Here is a 15,184-nt window from a genome sequence, read left to right as displayed (position 1 = left end):
TACGATGTAAACTATAATACATTAATTGGAATTTCTTTAAAAATGTTTTTTGAATGAATTCCTAGGGGGTTTCAGTTCATTTAATATTTCTACACTACATATGTACTTGGGCACTTTCACATGTACGGCGAACTGACTTTTTCGTTTGTCTCCACTCCTTTGTGTAATTCGTTAACAGTTCAATTTTTTTTTATCATAGTCACTGTTATTGTGGGAGAAGAGAGTGTTTTTACATCTTTTGGGTTAATTCCTGTCAGCCCCTGGTAGCTGAACAACATTGGTTTATAGTTCCACTCGTTTTTCCGATGTGTAGCATTTCGTTCCGTTCCATCGCCTTCTCCATGTACCTTTTCCATTTTTAGGTAGTTATATCCGTATAAACTCAACGATTCCGTTAGAAGATTGACTTCCCACCATCCTACAGACACTTTCGCCACAGGTGACCTCAGCTGTTGCTTGTCGACTCTAACTATGAACGGGGTATACTCTACTTTTTTTTCAAAGGTGTCGTTTTCAGGGTTTACTACCAAGAATGTTCCCCATTGCAGCAGATTTCCGTACACATCCAAGGCCACTGTGAAATTGTTTCCGACGCTCACGTCCACTATGTGACTGGCCACGAACTTGTAGAAAATTGCGTTGTTATCTGCTCTCAGTCCCTCTTGAGTCTCCTTGTAGTTTACACCTCTTTTATTCCACTCTTTTTCTTGCTGTTGATTCTGCTCACTCACTGGGTAACCCAACTGCCCGTTATATGTTGTTCCAAAGCTATATAGACTCGATTGCCTGTCCAGCAGGTAAGTTACTTGTTTTCCTGAGTATACTGACTTTAAGTTAAATGGTGTATTGAGTTTCGCAGGCTTGAACAGGTCTTCTCCGGTCAGTCCCAGGTGGAACGCCTTCCCCCAAACAAACAACTCATCTTCGTAGTTTAGACAGCATACGTGATAGTCTCCTGCGCTAATCCTCCTTACAGGGCCTAAACATTTTGTTTGATCCAAGTATTCGAGATTATATCTGAGGCTAACTATTCTAAGTTGATACTCTAGGCTCTTCTGGCCGGTTTGTACATATACCTGTTTAATATTTGTATCTAAGCTCACTACTCTGCTCTGACTTACTTCTATTGTTAAATGTCACCAGTGTCGGCTTCGTTATTACTTCGTACTGCTGCATCTGTCCACACTGTCCGTTGCGATTGAGTCCCCAGGTGTACGTGCTTCCGTCGTCAAGTAACATTACTGAGTGCTCCAGGCCGCACTCCATTTGCTTCACCTTAAGCCCTTCTCTGATCATAATGATCGGCTCCAGCCTCACGTTGACTTTATTTGGGTTCATACTACTTTCTCTCTCACTGTTGTATCCCAGCTGGTTATAGTCGTTGAGTCCGAATGCATATACAAACGACTCATTCAACACCACCACCGTGTGGAACGATCCCATCGATATGCTAGACACGCTCTTATCTCCGTTTACTTTCAGTATCATACTCAGCGTGTTACTCCAGCCATTTGGGTAGAATTCATCCAATTTCGTGGACACGTTCACGTGCACTGGCAGCAATCCTGACTTGTAGGTCTATAATAATTATTATCAAATATACGTCAGGTCACAGTTTAATTTATTCATCTATTGACTATGACTTACTTGAAGCAGTGACAGTGACGTCACTATTTCACCTCTGGTGATTTGTTGCACTTTCCTCTTATACTCATCCTCCAACAACTCATCCTTCCCCTCATATCTCAGTTTTCTGAACTTATACTTTCTCCAGTACCTTTTAATTGTGTTACTTGCCCACATTATGCGTATCATCTCCACGTACCAACACCTCGTCCAGAAGTAACTAACAAAATAATATTTACCAGTGGTTGAGCTATACACTCGATAACTATCTATTCGTAATACCACTGTTAACTTACCTCTGCAGTGTTAACAAATCTTCTTTCAGGGTCCTAAACCTCTGAACTGTCAGTACCGTTCTTACTACATTTTGGAGCATGTACACCTTGTTGTACAAATTCAGTCTGTTCCTTATCCACTTGAACACCTCCACCTTGGAATCAACGAACCTTCTCACCAACCATCCTCTGAAGTGACTCTACACATAATTATTTACATCCGTGAAGTTACGTTTGCATCATTTCTAATACCTCTTTGCTAACAATGTTACCACTAATACTATCAAACTACCATTACAATGCTACTAATAGTGCTAGTAACGCTAGTCTATTGTTTACCTGTATTAATACTACGTTCGGCTCCACGTGTCTCATGAATTCGTAGTTTTTCACTTGGAGGTAGCAGCGCACGTTCTTCTGCACTACCGTTGCTGCGTAGTCCTTCAGCGTTTTGTAGCGCAGGTGGTTGTACGCTGCTATGCACCTGTGCATTCTCCAGGCCGCCTGTATCTTCGTCGCCGCCTTTGTCACTTGCGCCACTCTGTACAGCCTCTGCAGGTACAGTCCGAACACGCAGAACCACATGTATGACTTAAACTTGGCCAGCCTCTTTCTCGCCGCTCTTCTTCTGCTCTCCCTCCTCAGCTCCTCCAGCTCCGACAGGTACTTCTGCCTCTGCACCTTCATTCTGTACATCGACTGGATCAACACCACTGACGCCAACGTCTTCTGATCCATGTTAAGCCAGTTAAGCAATACCACCAGGCCCACCAGGTCATTTACCAGAGCCACCTTCTTAAACTTGTCTCCCACTAGTGCGTACTTTCTTGCCAAGCTCTGGAACCTCTCTACCATTTGCAGCCTTCTCAGGTACGCCATTCTGTTCACGTAGCTGAAGTAATACTTGTTCAGCATATTCGACAATGGCGCCAGCAGCTGTGAAAATTTCAAATGCGACTGTTCCAGAAGTATCCACCCGTTCTTCTTCAAGAATATCCTCGTCAGACCTATCTGGTACTCATTTTCCGGTATTTCCAGCAGCTTCACCATCTTCAGTGCGTTTTCCTTATCTGACTCTGCTTCATCTGATGGCGACCTTCCTTCACTCGATGGCCCCTGATCTCCCACCAGCAAGTTATACACAAACTGGTTATCCTTGATGAACTCCTTAAACGGTGATTTGTAGGCGTATCCCTTGTGTATTATCTGTATTGCCTCCAGTATACTCAGGGAATTCAACTGCCCGTACACGCCCTTCACGTCGAAGTAGTTGCTCTGCTTCAGCTGATTCGTCTTCACGCACCTTACGAAGTGCGAGTCCGTCTCCTCTAGACATGCTATAAGCTCGTTTATGCTCTTGATGAACTTGTTTCCCACAAATAACTTCGTTCCTGACTTTGACGCTCTGCTAACTCTGCTTGATCTTCCTGTCTGTTCCTCTGCTGCTGTCATTTCTGCCAATTCTGTCAGGAACGAGTGCGTCACCATGTCCTTCAAGAGCTTATTATTACTTTCCATAAGCAGATTCACCATCACTTCTGACAGAGAGTGCTTATTTTTCGATATAAATTCGTCTGTATTGTAGATCACCTTACAGGCTGTGTGCACTATTGTAAATTCGTTCACGTTTCCTTTCGGCGGCAGGTAATAATCGTTTTTTATTCTCGTGTTACAGCTTCTTGTAAACGCTTCTGAGGAGCCTGACTCTATCACGCACTGCTCGTACAGGAACGGGAATATTCCGCAGTTTTTTTTCTCAAATATGTCCAGTATCACTGAGTTATCGCTGTACACTATCGAGGACACGTCTATCTTCTCGCTCTCGTACAGTGAGAGCTCACTCGTGAACACGTTGTTGATGAAGTACTTCTGCAGCTTCTCGTTCGCGTAGTTGATCAGGAGCTGCTCGTACGTGTTGTACTTGAAGTACTCGAACCCGTATATGTCAAGTATTCCTACGAACCCTTCCTGGCCTACTTTTCCTCCGTCAGCCTGTGCTTTCGCCTCGCTTGACGTGAAGTTGTTTAGCAATTCTATTATGTACTTGAACAAGAACCCGTACAGGTCCTTCGACAGTGCTCTTATGTTCACTTGTGCCACTGCTGTCGTCACTGCCGACTCTATTGTGTTTTCCTGTATTCTTATCACCTTCTCCACTATTGCCTTCTCGGTGGCTGTGTAATCTAATCCGAACAGCTCCGTCAGCTTCCTGAACAGCGCCTCGTTGGATATTTTTGCTGCCGAATCTACTCCAAGCCTACTCTCCTCCTCGAACTCCACGTTCCCGCAGAGCAATATTCCTGAGATGATTTGGAAGAAATTCGCCAAAAGCTCAGGTTCGAACAGCTTATTCAGTTGCGCCAGCACTCTTCCGAAATCCTTCACGTCGTCTATTCCTGGCACGTCGTAGCAGTTACTCTGGTTCAGGTAGTGGTATTCCTTCATTTCCATGTACCCGTACGACTCCAACTCAGTCCTGCTCAGGCCTCTCAGCACCTGGTAGAACAGGTGAAAGTTCCTTTCGTTTTCGTTCTGGAACTCCACTCTCGATATTTCCAACATGTAGCTGCTCATCACTCCTCCCACGATTCCTCCTTCTTGCAACACGTTCAGCTTCATGAACTTTCCGAACCTACTACTGTTGTTGTTGTTGATCGTTTTTGCGTTTCCAAACGACTCCAGTAGTGCGTTACTTCCCAGTATAATATCCTGTACCTTGCTACCTACAATTCCATGTTAATCAATGAGTAATTCAATATACTTATATATTGACAATATTTAATTCACTTACTTTTATTTGCGTTTGATTTCGAGTATGCGAAAAAGTTCATCAGCTGCTTTGCTGTTTCCGTCTTTCCTGCTCCCGACTCACCACTCACGATGCAGGATTGATTCTTATTGTTCTTAAAAAGGCCGTTTATTGCGCACTGTCCCACTGCGTATGTGTGTGGCTCCAAATCCACTGGGAAGCCCAGACTTGTATCTGCCTTTTTGTACCTCTCTATTATAAAGTCATCGTACAAGTTTTCTATTTTTTTAAATGGGTTCAGTGCCACCAACAACTTCCCAGCATACACCTAACCAATTTTTATTTATTCAATATCTTAACATCACATTAACTATTACAAATATCTATCAACTTACATATATCTTATCTTGGCTGAAGCGATCACTCAGTATCTTCAATACCACCGCGCTGTTGGCGTGAGGTATTTTTGCCAGGTCGTTAACTGCCAGTGAATCGAAATCTGGCAAGCTGTTTAAACAATCTTTCAGGTTTACTACTTCTTCATTTCCTCGCAAATTCACGTGTAGGTTATCTCCTTCCACTGACTTTACTGTACACTCAACAAACATTTCATCGTCGTCTGTTTTTACCCACACCTTTCCTCCAGCCAAATATTCTACATTTTGTACCTTAGATTCCTGCTTCGTAAAGTGCTCTCCTTTACGCTTCGCTACCAATTTGGTAGCGCCAATTGGACTAACTGGATCCGGAACCATTTTATATAGCAACAAATTTTATTTTATGTCAATTTTATTTCTTAAACATTAAAATTCTACTAAAATTTTAGTATATTAATTCTATTTATTACATTTACAAATTTGTTAACCTATTTTACAAAATTAATATATTACATCCTTACACATTAGCACGGAAATTTACGATATAATCCCAAATTGTTTTTTAAACATAATCAAGAACTTGGTTTCTATTTTATTGACCTTTATTAGTTAATACAATATTGTACAAAACTATTATACAGATTAACTCGAGAATAAATTTAGAAGAATGTATTTAAATGCCAAATATCATCCAGTGGTAAAACAAATCAATTTTTAACCAGATAGAGTTAAAATAAAATCCATTTTTAAAAATACAAATAATATTAATATTCACACATTAACGCAAAGCATTCTATTAAACACTCAAAAACGAATTTTAATAGAAGGGCTTTGGTATAATATTATTTGAATAAAATTTATAAAATATCAACAAAAATCTAACAAAATCCTATGCTATTAAAATATTACACCATATGTGCCAATTTAAACAAAATCAGTCTAAAATTGACTATATTTTACAATATTATAAGATTTTTTGAAAAGTTAATTTTTTTAAACAATTTTTGTATCAATATGTTCTTAATATACCACTAGTTTATTTTTCTATACTTTATTCTTGATTCACCTTCCAATATTTAATTGATCTGCTGAATCTTCAAGTTTTTTTCCAAAAAATCTAAATATTTACACATAAAACAAAAACATATATATTATATAATCGATTCTACCTATATATGTCAATTATGGCTCATCCATTTTCAAAATTCACTCAGTGGTACGAAGGCATTACTTTCGATGTTCACCTGGATTATTTGTGATCTTTTAAATTCAAAAGGATCCTCGGTTCACTCATATTTATTTATTAATATATATTATATATTACACATTTGACAAATATATGTAATTTAGATATATAAATGGATGTTCCTCGAATGTCCTTTTACAAACCTCATGAAAGGGTTTTCGTTAACTCTAGAAGAAGGTCTAACAGTGCAATTCCTGTGAAACCCAATAACGTTTCCGAATTCGGCAGATGCCTCCCTCCAAATGATTTTAGGCAGCACAATGCTCAGGCCTCTAAACACAATTCCAACTATTTGTTAGGTTCCTCTATCGTAAACGTTAATTTTGTCAACAATGTTTCAAATTTAAACAGAGGTGGTTGATATTAATACTGTATTTACTATACTATTTATTATGAAATCACTATGTAAACAGGTTTCGATGGGTTCCGCAACATTCCTATTCTCAATTACCCTAATTACCACAGAGGCTACTTGACAAGTAATGGAGGCAACTCCATCATTAGGAATCATAGTGCAATCAGAGATACCTCAAATACTAAAATTTTAAACAACCCTTATCCATTTGAAAATTACACTTACAAAAACAACACACCTGTTCCTCCAGTTGTTAACAAGAGGGCCTTGAACAATGAAGACAGAATCATCAGTAATAACAGTCATCCCTCTTCCAGATCTGTTGAAATAATCGAGAATAGGGAGAATGCGGTGCCAATTTTGACAAAGAATTTTATAAGCGACTCAATAGCTGAGCTGGAAAAACCCAAAGAAAATCCAAAAACTTATTCAAAGACTCAGGATAAGTCCTGTGTTCTGAACAAGTCACCGGACTTAAAGAGATCTGAGAGGAAGATTAAGTTGAATCAGTTTCTGGATAAGATAAAGAATGAAAATGAAAACCTCGCCAACTCTCAGAAGAGGGTGAAAATCAACATCGGAAAGCCTACTCACGAGTTTGTTGCCAAGTTTCCGGAGCCTGTGGAAAAGGAATTGGAAAGCTGGCACAATTCTCACAATTCATCGTTGAAATGGGAAAGGGTCAAGCACGGCCTCTACTCTGTTGACGGTTCCATTGTACACCTGTTGAAACTAAACGGGAGCCTGTATGTGGAAGGTCACGGATTCAAAAAACACAAAGGCAAAATGACCATAATGAAGTTTGTGGAGGAGAAGGAATCAAAGGCTCTGAGGGAGAAATCAGAGTAAGACTTACATTAAAACTTATACAACACTAATATGGTGTATAAATAAGTTACATGGCGGGAGATAAACAAATTTCTAGCAGAAACTTGCAAGTATAACATAATGTGTATGGTGTGTGAATTCTGGCAGGCGAGACGCCCAGGGCCAACAATAAAATTATGAAAATCAGAGTTAGATTACCGATGTGTACGAATATAAGAAAAATAAAATAATTTTGTAACCCAATTCTCCCATCAGAAAGAATCTACCATATGAATTATATTCTGGCCATTAATAAACAAGGATTTAAGAATCTTTAATGTTTTCATATCAATAGTTCATTATTGAGGTAGTTAAAAAAAATATTCCAATCATGCAATATAAAAGTTAATGGAATCGATTATATTTATCTTTGGCTATCTGATACCCGACATGATCGATAAGTTGACACAAATTCCTTATTGACATATCGGCCAATGAACTAATTAATTGTGTTTTTTTATAATTGGATATTGGAAATTGTTTGTGTGATAATATTTGTTGGATTTTGAGGAAGGATGGTTTAATTGAATTTACTCTACAATTCGGTTAAACAATTGATTGTTTCAACGCAGCCGTATCTTTAACCTTTTCCAATTATAATTATTATTTTTTTAAAGGAATCCCTACTCTGTTTGCTCATTTCGTAGATTTATTTTCTTTTTTGCATGGTACATTCTTAAACCTTGTTTCTTGGATTGATTGTTACTCCCGATTAATTTGTTTTTTTCTTTTTGTTTCCTAGTTTTTAACTAAATTGGCGCCACCTCGATCATTTTGTTTCTTTAATTAAGGTTTAAATTTTAAAATGGGAGAGACACCCTCTAACGCTATATTGGATGTTTCTACGGATCGCCAGAACATATTTAAAGATGGCCAGCTGTCAGACGGTATGGATTCCACCTTGTTATCGGATTCGGCAACATTCTCACACCCTCCGAACACCGATTTCCCGAACACCTGCCTTAACGGTGACATTAACTTCTCTTTGAACAACGAGGAAGAGTTCATAAACTTGATTCATTCTCAATCTTTTGAAGACTACGTCAGGAGTACGGATAGCACACTGCTACGCAGATACTCATGCCCATGTTTTCACACAGATTTTAATTTAAACGGCTTTAACTTTCCCGAAGATTTAAACACCTGTGGTCCCGCCCTTTCGTCGGAAAGAGCCCCCAACGGTAGGAACATGACGCGATGCAGAAGGACTGAACCCATGAAGTGCTGCAATCACCTCAGAAATAACACCTGGGGGAGTCTGATCTACAGATTCCGCAAGTTCTGCTTAGAGTCTAACAAGAATTGCCTGACTAAGCCCCTGGCTTTGGTAACTGATCCTAACACCTCTCTGAGGAATACAGATTTACACTCGAAACCTGTGGACAAGCCCCTTAAGCGATTCGATGGCGACTCGATCCAATACGCAGTATTCAAGCCCATTAATCTATCCATAAACAAGACTAATTCTCTGAACGGATTTGTTGCCAGCAAGGAGGAAAAGGAGGACGTTGTGTTTGTCGTAAAGAGCTCCACTGGTCACCCGATAACAAAATACGGCCTGACCAGAATTATAAGTTGCACTAAGCGTCAGGAGTACGAGGTGGTGGACCACAACACGGGCGACTACTACCTTCTCAAGCTGACCAACGACGTCAACATTTTCAACATTTACGAAACCGTGTTTGACCAGCCACACCCGAACCTTGTGGAGGTAACCCAACTTCTTACCAACGTAGACTCCAGTTACTCTGAAAGCCCACGTCCCAAGCAAAAAAATGGTCAAATCTACTATATTCTCCTCAACAGCTTTAAGCACATGGCTCTCACCGACTATCACATAAACACGCTACCAAGCCTGATCAACTTTAAGGTGCTCAAAATGATAGTTAAGGGCCTGCTCAAGGCCCTCGTGTATCTGCACTCGAGATCGCTGGCCCTCACTAAGCTAACCATGAAGTCGGTGATCATTTGCAGGTCACACGAAGACGAGTTCTGCAACGGCGACGACGTGGTCGCGAAGATCGTCGACCTCGACGACGCGAAGCTCTCGAGGAGCCCGAAGGAATACCAGAACGACATTAGGCTGGTAGGAAACCTGCTCTACGCCTTCATCGAGGGCAGGCATCTCCAGTCCAACCACGTGTTCAAGTCGAGCCTGTGGACGGCCAGCCCACAAATGTTCGACTTCTGCATAACCGCGCTCGCAAAGCTGACGGCCTTCAACTCCGCCACCGAGGCGCTCATCCACCCGTGGATTACCTCTCTAGATTAATCTTGTGCATATTTAACTACGTGGGTAGATATTTGTTGGTGTGTGGCCCTTAAACGTTTTTCAATCTGTGCATACGCCCTTTGTACGTCAGGTGAGTGTCTTCGCGTCGGCAGCTGTCCTTGCACCACCCGAGCTCAGTGTCACTAAAAATAAGAGTATTTTTTGTACAAAGTAAGCCCTTTAAAAAGTAAATGTGTAGAGAATAATTTATGGATTCTTTGCCCAGCTTGGAGGTCGACGGCCGGGGATTCGTCTCCGAGGCGGATCGCGATGCCTTTTTCAGACATCAGTTCGCGGCGCCTGAGAACACCGCGTGTTTCGACTGCGGATTCAGCAACCCAAACTGGACGTCCCTCTCATTTTCCATCTACTTGTGCCTAAACTGCTCGGGGAGGCATCGCCAGTTGGGCTCGCACATATCCTTCGTCCGATCCACGGATATGGACAGATTCACCAGGGATCAGCTGATTAGACTATCTCTCGGCGGAAACGGTAAATTTAATTCATTCTTAAACTCTGAAAATTTGTTAAAAAAGCCCTTGAATTACACCAATAATCGACTCCTCGCTTACTCTGCTAAACTCGACGCAGAACTGTCCAAATACACTGGAAAGAGGAACGATAACTCACCTGCGGCTAAAAATGAAGTTTCAGTTTCAAATGTAGTTGACGAGGAGGCTTCGAACGAGGGGCCGTCTGAGCCCTCGGTTCCGCGTGCTGTCGAAGGCAGTGAGACGCTCCAAAGCGTCCTTAGTTCAATGCGCGACGACGTGGAGAAGCTCCTGGCTGACAACAATGACACGTTTTCTGACCTGCTGGACTTCGGGTCGGTCGGAGCCCGGGAGTTTAGTCTGAACGCCAGCGCCAACTCGAGCATCGCCGAGGTGAGCGGCGACGCCCAAGGCTCAATCGCAAGGTCAGAAGCGGAAACCCCCGAAGTTGCCGAAAATTTAGAGGCCCACGGGCCGCAAACGCACTTTGATTTTGACGACGTTTCCGATTTCGTGGACTTTAAGCCCGAAAGTTTAAACAAGCCCACCACCGCCGATTCTCTGTTCAATTTGGACTTCGTTAACCCGAAGCCTGCTTTCTCGGGCGCTGTTTCCGGCTCAGCCGCCTCCTCAAGTCCCCCTAGTTCCGGGCGCTTGAGCAACGTAGGTGGGTCTTCGTTCGGTGCTCGGACTGACGGCGGCTCCACCAGGGGAGCGAGGAACAAGTTCAGCAGTAAGGCGCACGACTTCGATTTTGAGTCGTTCGAAAAGCAGAACGTGCTGCAGGCGTCCTTCGCAAACGTGACCGGCCCGGCGGCCACCTCGGCCTTTGGCGGTGCCTCCCCCGGACCCGTCTCGTCGGCATTCGGCGGCGCTTCGCCTTTTGGCGCGGCTGCTCCCGGCGGCTCAGCGGTGGGAGTGACCTCGTCCGCCTTTGGATCTGCCGCAGTCAGGGGCTCCACTGCTTCCTTCGGCACCAAGGTCCCTGTGAATTCACCCACGCTCAGCGGCTCCTCCTCAGTGCCTGCTCCCGCATCCTCCCCCGACAAGTCGTTTGCCGTCAACTCTGCTTCTTCCTTACATGTTAAATCGGCTTCCTCGCCACTCCGCGGGCCCATTGGGTTCCCCGCCGCCTCTGCCGCCGCCGGCAACGTGTCTTCCAGTGTTGGCGAGGAGTTTGCTCTGGGCAGCAGGCCCTCGGTGAGGCCTGACCTGTCACAGTTTGAGGGCAAAAAGTCGATTTCCTCCGACGCCTTCTTCGGGAACACTTGCGCCAGCGCGCAGACGAATTTGGGCCACAAGGTCAGCCCCGACACGCTCGCCTTCAGCTCCGACGACTACTTCGGGCGCCCTAGGAGGGAGGCTCCCCCCGTTCCCACCATCGAGGAGCAGGCCATTCAGAACCTCAACGAGCTGAAGGACAACCTTGTCACTGCCCTGAACAAGGGCAGCGTTCTACTTGAGAAGGCCAAGCAGTGGCTGCACACAAACTACTACTAGTTTTTAAACCAAGCGTGTAATGTGCGTGATACTTTTATACATGTGTACTGGTGCCTAACTGCGTATCGTGTATGTGCTCATTTAATCAGCGTGTTAACTAGGCTAGGGTGATTGCGATTGATGCTTATCCGTGCAGGCTGCAGAAGCTGAGCTTCATGTCTCAACATCCTCGTTATGAGGTATAGATGCTCTAGTCCCTTTAAACGGCTGAGACGCCTCTTGTGGACCACACAAGGGCACGGCTAGCAGATGTGGGTCATCCGGCCGAGACTACAGCTGCCCACATTCCGATACTGTCAAATTCAACTTCGGCACGTATTTGTCGCCGACTGACACGTTTTGCATCTTCTGCAGAACCAGGCGCGACTCGTCGTCGATCAGCGTTCCGAAGGCCACGTTCTTTCCGTCCAGCCACTCGCACTGCTTCGTGATGAAGAAGAACTGGCATCCGTTTGTGTTCGGGCCTGTGTTGTGCATACTCAGCAGTCCCAGCTTGTCGTGCTTCACTTCGAAGTTTTCATCGTCAAAGCTCGATCCGTAGATTGACACGCACCCCGTCCCGTCCCCTTTGACAAAATCTCCTCCCTAAATCATCGTTATTCGGCCAATAATCCACACATCGTCGTATTTAGAGAATAGTGTTAGTCTAAAACGTGTATTATAGCTATCATTGGTGCCATTCGTCTACCAGTTGTTGGCTAGTGAACATGATTGTTGGCAAACGTCAACTGAAGCCGTTACTAGCTGGTTGAACTAGCTTGTACATAACTTTTTACCTGAACCATGTAGTCCTTTATGACCTTCAGGAACCGTGTGTTCTTGTATCCCACTGGAACCATGTTCTGTCTGTGTTCGCCTGTGCAAAACTTTCTAAAGTTTTCGCACGTTTTCGGCACCTTATCTGCAAACAGCTCTATTTTCAGCCTTCCTACACGGAAACGTCAGTTACTTCATCTTGCTCACACTCATATATTCACTAATTATCCACTTATTTATAAAATATGCTACTAATGGTTTCGCGATTCCACAAATTCTCTATTTACGCACCTATCTACCTCTCTATACGTATATCTACTGCTTTAATTCCTTCGTGTTTACCTAAATGTTGCGATCCTAGTGATATATCCATGAACACTACTGGATTCTCTGGGTTCGTCAGCAGGTGGGACAGGTACGGCGGCCCTCCTATCAATTGCTCACTCTTTTCGTCCTCCATTTACCAATTTCACATACAATCCTATCGTACAATACACTTATTTCCTATTTATAGCAAACACTACGCAAATTATTTATTCTATTACAGTTTCTACTTTACATCTTCCCCATTGGGTGTTATTTTATTTTCAAGATAGAACGGGTACGTTTTTACTGTTTCCAACCATCCTTCCCATCTAAAACGCAGTTTATTATTCTTTTAAATCACGTATTTATCTTAACTATTCCACTCATGTTATCCTTTTGTGTGTAACTTTGACTAACAATGTGTACCTGTTACCTTTTTACCTACGTACCGTACCTAACCACTTACATTTTACAACATATTGACTTTTTTACTTCCGCGTATATGTACTGCCTTTTAAACGTTTCTACTTCCGGTTTTATATCCTTGTACTCTATGTATGGTATATTCGCCATACTACATCTCGTAGCGTTGTACGTATCATAACATGGCTAAACGTTCCGTCAGCTTTCTCGTCTACTCACAGAATACTACTCTTTCCCACCTGTCCTATCTACTTCGTGACTACCTAGCAGCCTCATACATACATATCTAGCTCACTCCTTATCTGTGTAACCAGTTTCTATTTTCTTACGTGGTGCAGTATTAGTCCTTCTGAGGGCACTGTGTTGATGTTGAGCGTTGCGCTTTTCTTCAGCGCGTACTTGACTGCGTTCTTCGGGGCCACTGCCAGGTACTCCTGCAGCGCCAGGCATATCATCTTCCTTATTTGGTTATATAGGAACGACTGTCCCTGTATTGTTATTCTCACCAGCTTCATTCCTTCTATTTCCTCCTCTTTTACCTTAATCTTTTCTATATATCTTTGTGTGTTCTTCGTTTCCAGCCTCTGCTTTACTGTAAAATTATGAAAGTCTTTCGTTCCTTCGTATTGCTTTAGTATTTGTCTCAGTTTTTCCAGATATTCTTCCACCTCCACGTACTTCCCCTGTTCTTCGTACAGTGCCTCCTCTGACTTATATGCTTTAACATTTTCTTTGTTATTCATATTTTCCTCCATGTAACTTTCCAGCCTCTTATATATGCCTTCGTGTTCTTCGTTTGGGAACTCAAATTTTCTACACAGCACCCATACTGGCAGAAGGTATTCATATTTTCTTTTTGAGCACATTATCCTGTTACATTATGATTACTTTGCATTTAATATTCATTTACAATATCTTCTTGTTCTTACCCCTTTATACTAATTATTTTGTGTACTTTTATCTAATCTTTACACTCTACTTATGTGTGTATCCAACTCTACTCTACTTTCTTACCTGGCATCGAATCCCTTTGTCACTCTTTGTATTTTAAAACACCTTATATCTTCAGGCAGCACTGCATTCAATGTTTTTATAAACAACTCCTCCTTCGACGGCTCTTTTATTTCTACTTTTACTTCGTCTTCTGCTTCTTCTTTCGCCAAGTCACTACTCAACTTTTTTCTAACAACTGTACTATTTTCACTCAACTCCTCATCTTCGATGTCTTCGCTGCATTCTGTTTCTTTTTCGCTGCTCGTTTCCGTCACTTCCAACTTTTTTTCTTCTATGTTTACGTTGAAGCGTCCTCCTATATATATACACGCTGCGTGTACTCCCTTGTCTGTTCTTGACGACTTTGACATTTGTAGCTTATGATTCATGTTTCTGAGGCTTTCGTCTATTGCTCCTATCTTGATTAAGCAGTTTTCCACTGTTCCTTCCACTGTTTTAACTTTGTCCATTATGCCTGTTTTATACTCCACTTGTTTCTGGTATCCATGGTAGTTTGTCCCAATGTACCTATATAATTTTCATTCTATTTTCTGTATCTGTTCTAATTACATATAAACACTTAGTATTTTATCCATTATCTGGTAGAATCCGTTGTGCTTTTACAAACTAGATACACCCATTCTTCTTTATCTATTCACTATTTTACCTACCCAAATGCTAAAGCGTATTTAATTTTCGGCACGTGGACCTTTTTGACTTCTGTATTGCCGTTTAACAGTGGAAAATCCTTGGAATTATTCAGATTATATTGGTTTGATGCGCTTCCTTCTCCGTTTTTATCGTTTTGTCCGTTTAACACTTCTCCTCTTTTTTTCCACAGTTTTCTAAATTTACTTCTTGCATCTTTCTTCCTCCTCTTGTAGTCTGGAGAGCTCATTTCTACTGACTTTTATTTACACCACACATAACCTAATTAGCCAATGTAGT

At 42.3% G+C, this 15,184-nt stretch overlaps 6 protein-coding genes across 6 annotated transcripts; 3 read left to right on the top strand and 3 right to left on the bottom strand.

The window, feature by feature from the left end:
- Positions 1-179: 179 nt before the first annotated feature.
- TOT_010001046 (myosin) lies at positions 180-5,405 on the bottom strand (the record flags this gene model as incomplete). Its single annotated transcript, XM_009691598.1, has 9 exons — positions 180-1,076; positions 1,141-1,578; positions 1,648-1,846; positions 1,923-2,101; positions 2,241-3,315; positions 3,376-3,564; positions 3,634-4,624; positions 4,693-4,978; positions 5,046-5,405. The coding sequence occupies 9 exons, from the start codon at positions 5,403-5,405 to the stop codon at positions 180-182; spliced, it is 4,614 nt and encodes a 1,537-aa protein (XP_009689893.1).
- Positions 5,406-6,385: 980 nt separating this feature from the next.
- Positions 6,386-7,477, top strand: TOT_010001045 (conserved hypothetical protein; the record flags this gene model as incomplete). Its single annotated transcript, XM_009691597.1, has 2 exons — positions 6,386-6,626; positions 6,687-7,477. The coding sequence occupies 2 exons, from the start codon at positions 6,386-6,388 to the stop codon at positions 7,475-7,477; spliced, it is 1,032 nt and encodes a 343-aa protein (XP_009689892.1).
- Positions 7,478-8,300: 823 nt separating this feature from the next.
- Positions 8,301-9,767, top strand: TOT_010001044 (uncharacterized protein; the record flags this gene model as incomplete). Its single annotated transcript, XM_009691596.1, has 1 exon — positions 8,301-9,767. One exon carries the CDS (start codon positions 8,301-8,303, stop codon positions 9,765-9,767), a length of 1,467 nt encoding a protein of 488 aa, XP_009689891.1.
- Positions 9,768-9,976: 209 nt separating this feature from the next.
- Positions 9,977-11,758, top strand: TOT_010001043 (ADP-ribosylation factor GTPase activating protein; the record flags this gene model as incomplete). The annotated part of the gene is made up of 1 exon (XM_009691595.1): positions 9,977-11,758. One exon carries the CDS (start codon positions 9,977-9,979, stop codon positions 11,756-11,758), a length of 1,782 nt encoding a protein of 593 aa, XP_009689890.1.
- Positions 11,759-12,028: 270 nt separating this feature from the next.
- Positions 12,029-12,974, bottom strand: TOT_010001042 (peptidyl-prolyl cis-trans isomerase; the record flags this gene model as incomplete). Its single annotated transcript, XM_009691594.1, has 3 exons — positions 12,029-12,343; positions 12,535-12,686; positions 12,857-12,974. 3 exons carry the CDS (start codon positions 12,972-12,974, stop codon positions 12,029-12,031), a joined length of 585 nt encoding a protein of 194 aa, XP_009689889.1.
- Positions 12,975-13,064: 90 nt separating this feature from the next.
- TOT_010001041 (pseudouridylate synthase) lies at positions 13,065-15,134 on the bottom strand (the record flags this gene model as incomplete). The annotated part of the gene is made up of 5 exons (XM_009691593.1): positions 13,065-13,149; positions 13,287-13,429; positions 13,573-14,113; positions 14,258-14,764; positions 14,908-15,134. The coding sequence occupies 5 exons, from the start codon at positions 15,132-15,134 to the stop codon at positions 13,065-13,067; spliced, it is 1,503 nt and encodes a 500-aa protein (XP_009689888.1).
- Positions 15,135-15,184: the final 50 nt, after the last annotated feature.

The sequence above is a fragment of the Theileria orientalis genome, chromosome 1 (assembly GCF_000740895.1).
Source record: "Theileria orientalis strain Shintoku DNA, chromosome 1, complete genome".
In the NCBI taxonomy this organism is placed as follows: Eukaryota; Apicomplexa; class Aconoidasida; order Piroplasmida; family Theileriidae; genus Theileria; species Theileria orientalis.
Note: the sequence above shows the minus strand (reverse complement) of the source record. Positions and strands in the feature narration are given on the sequence as shown.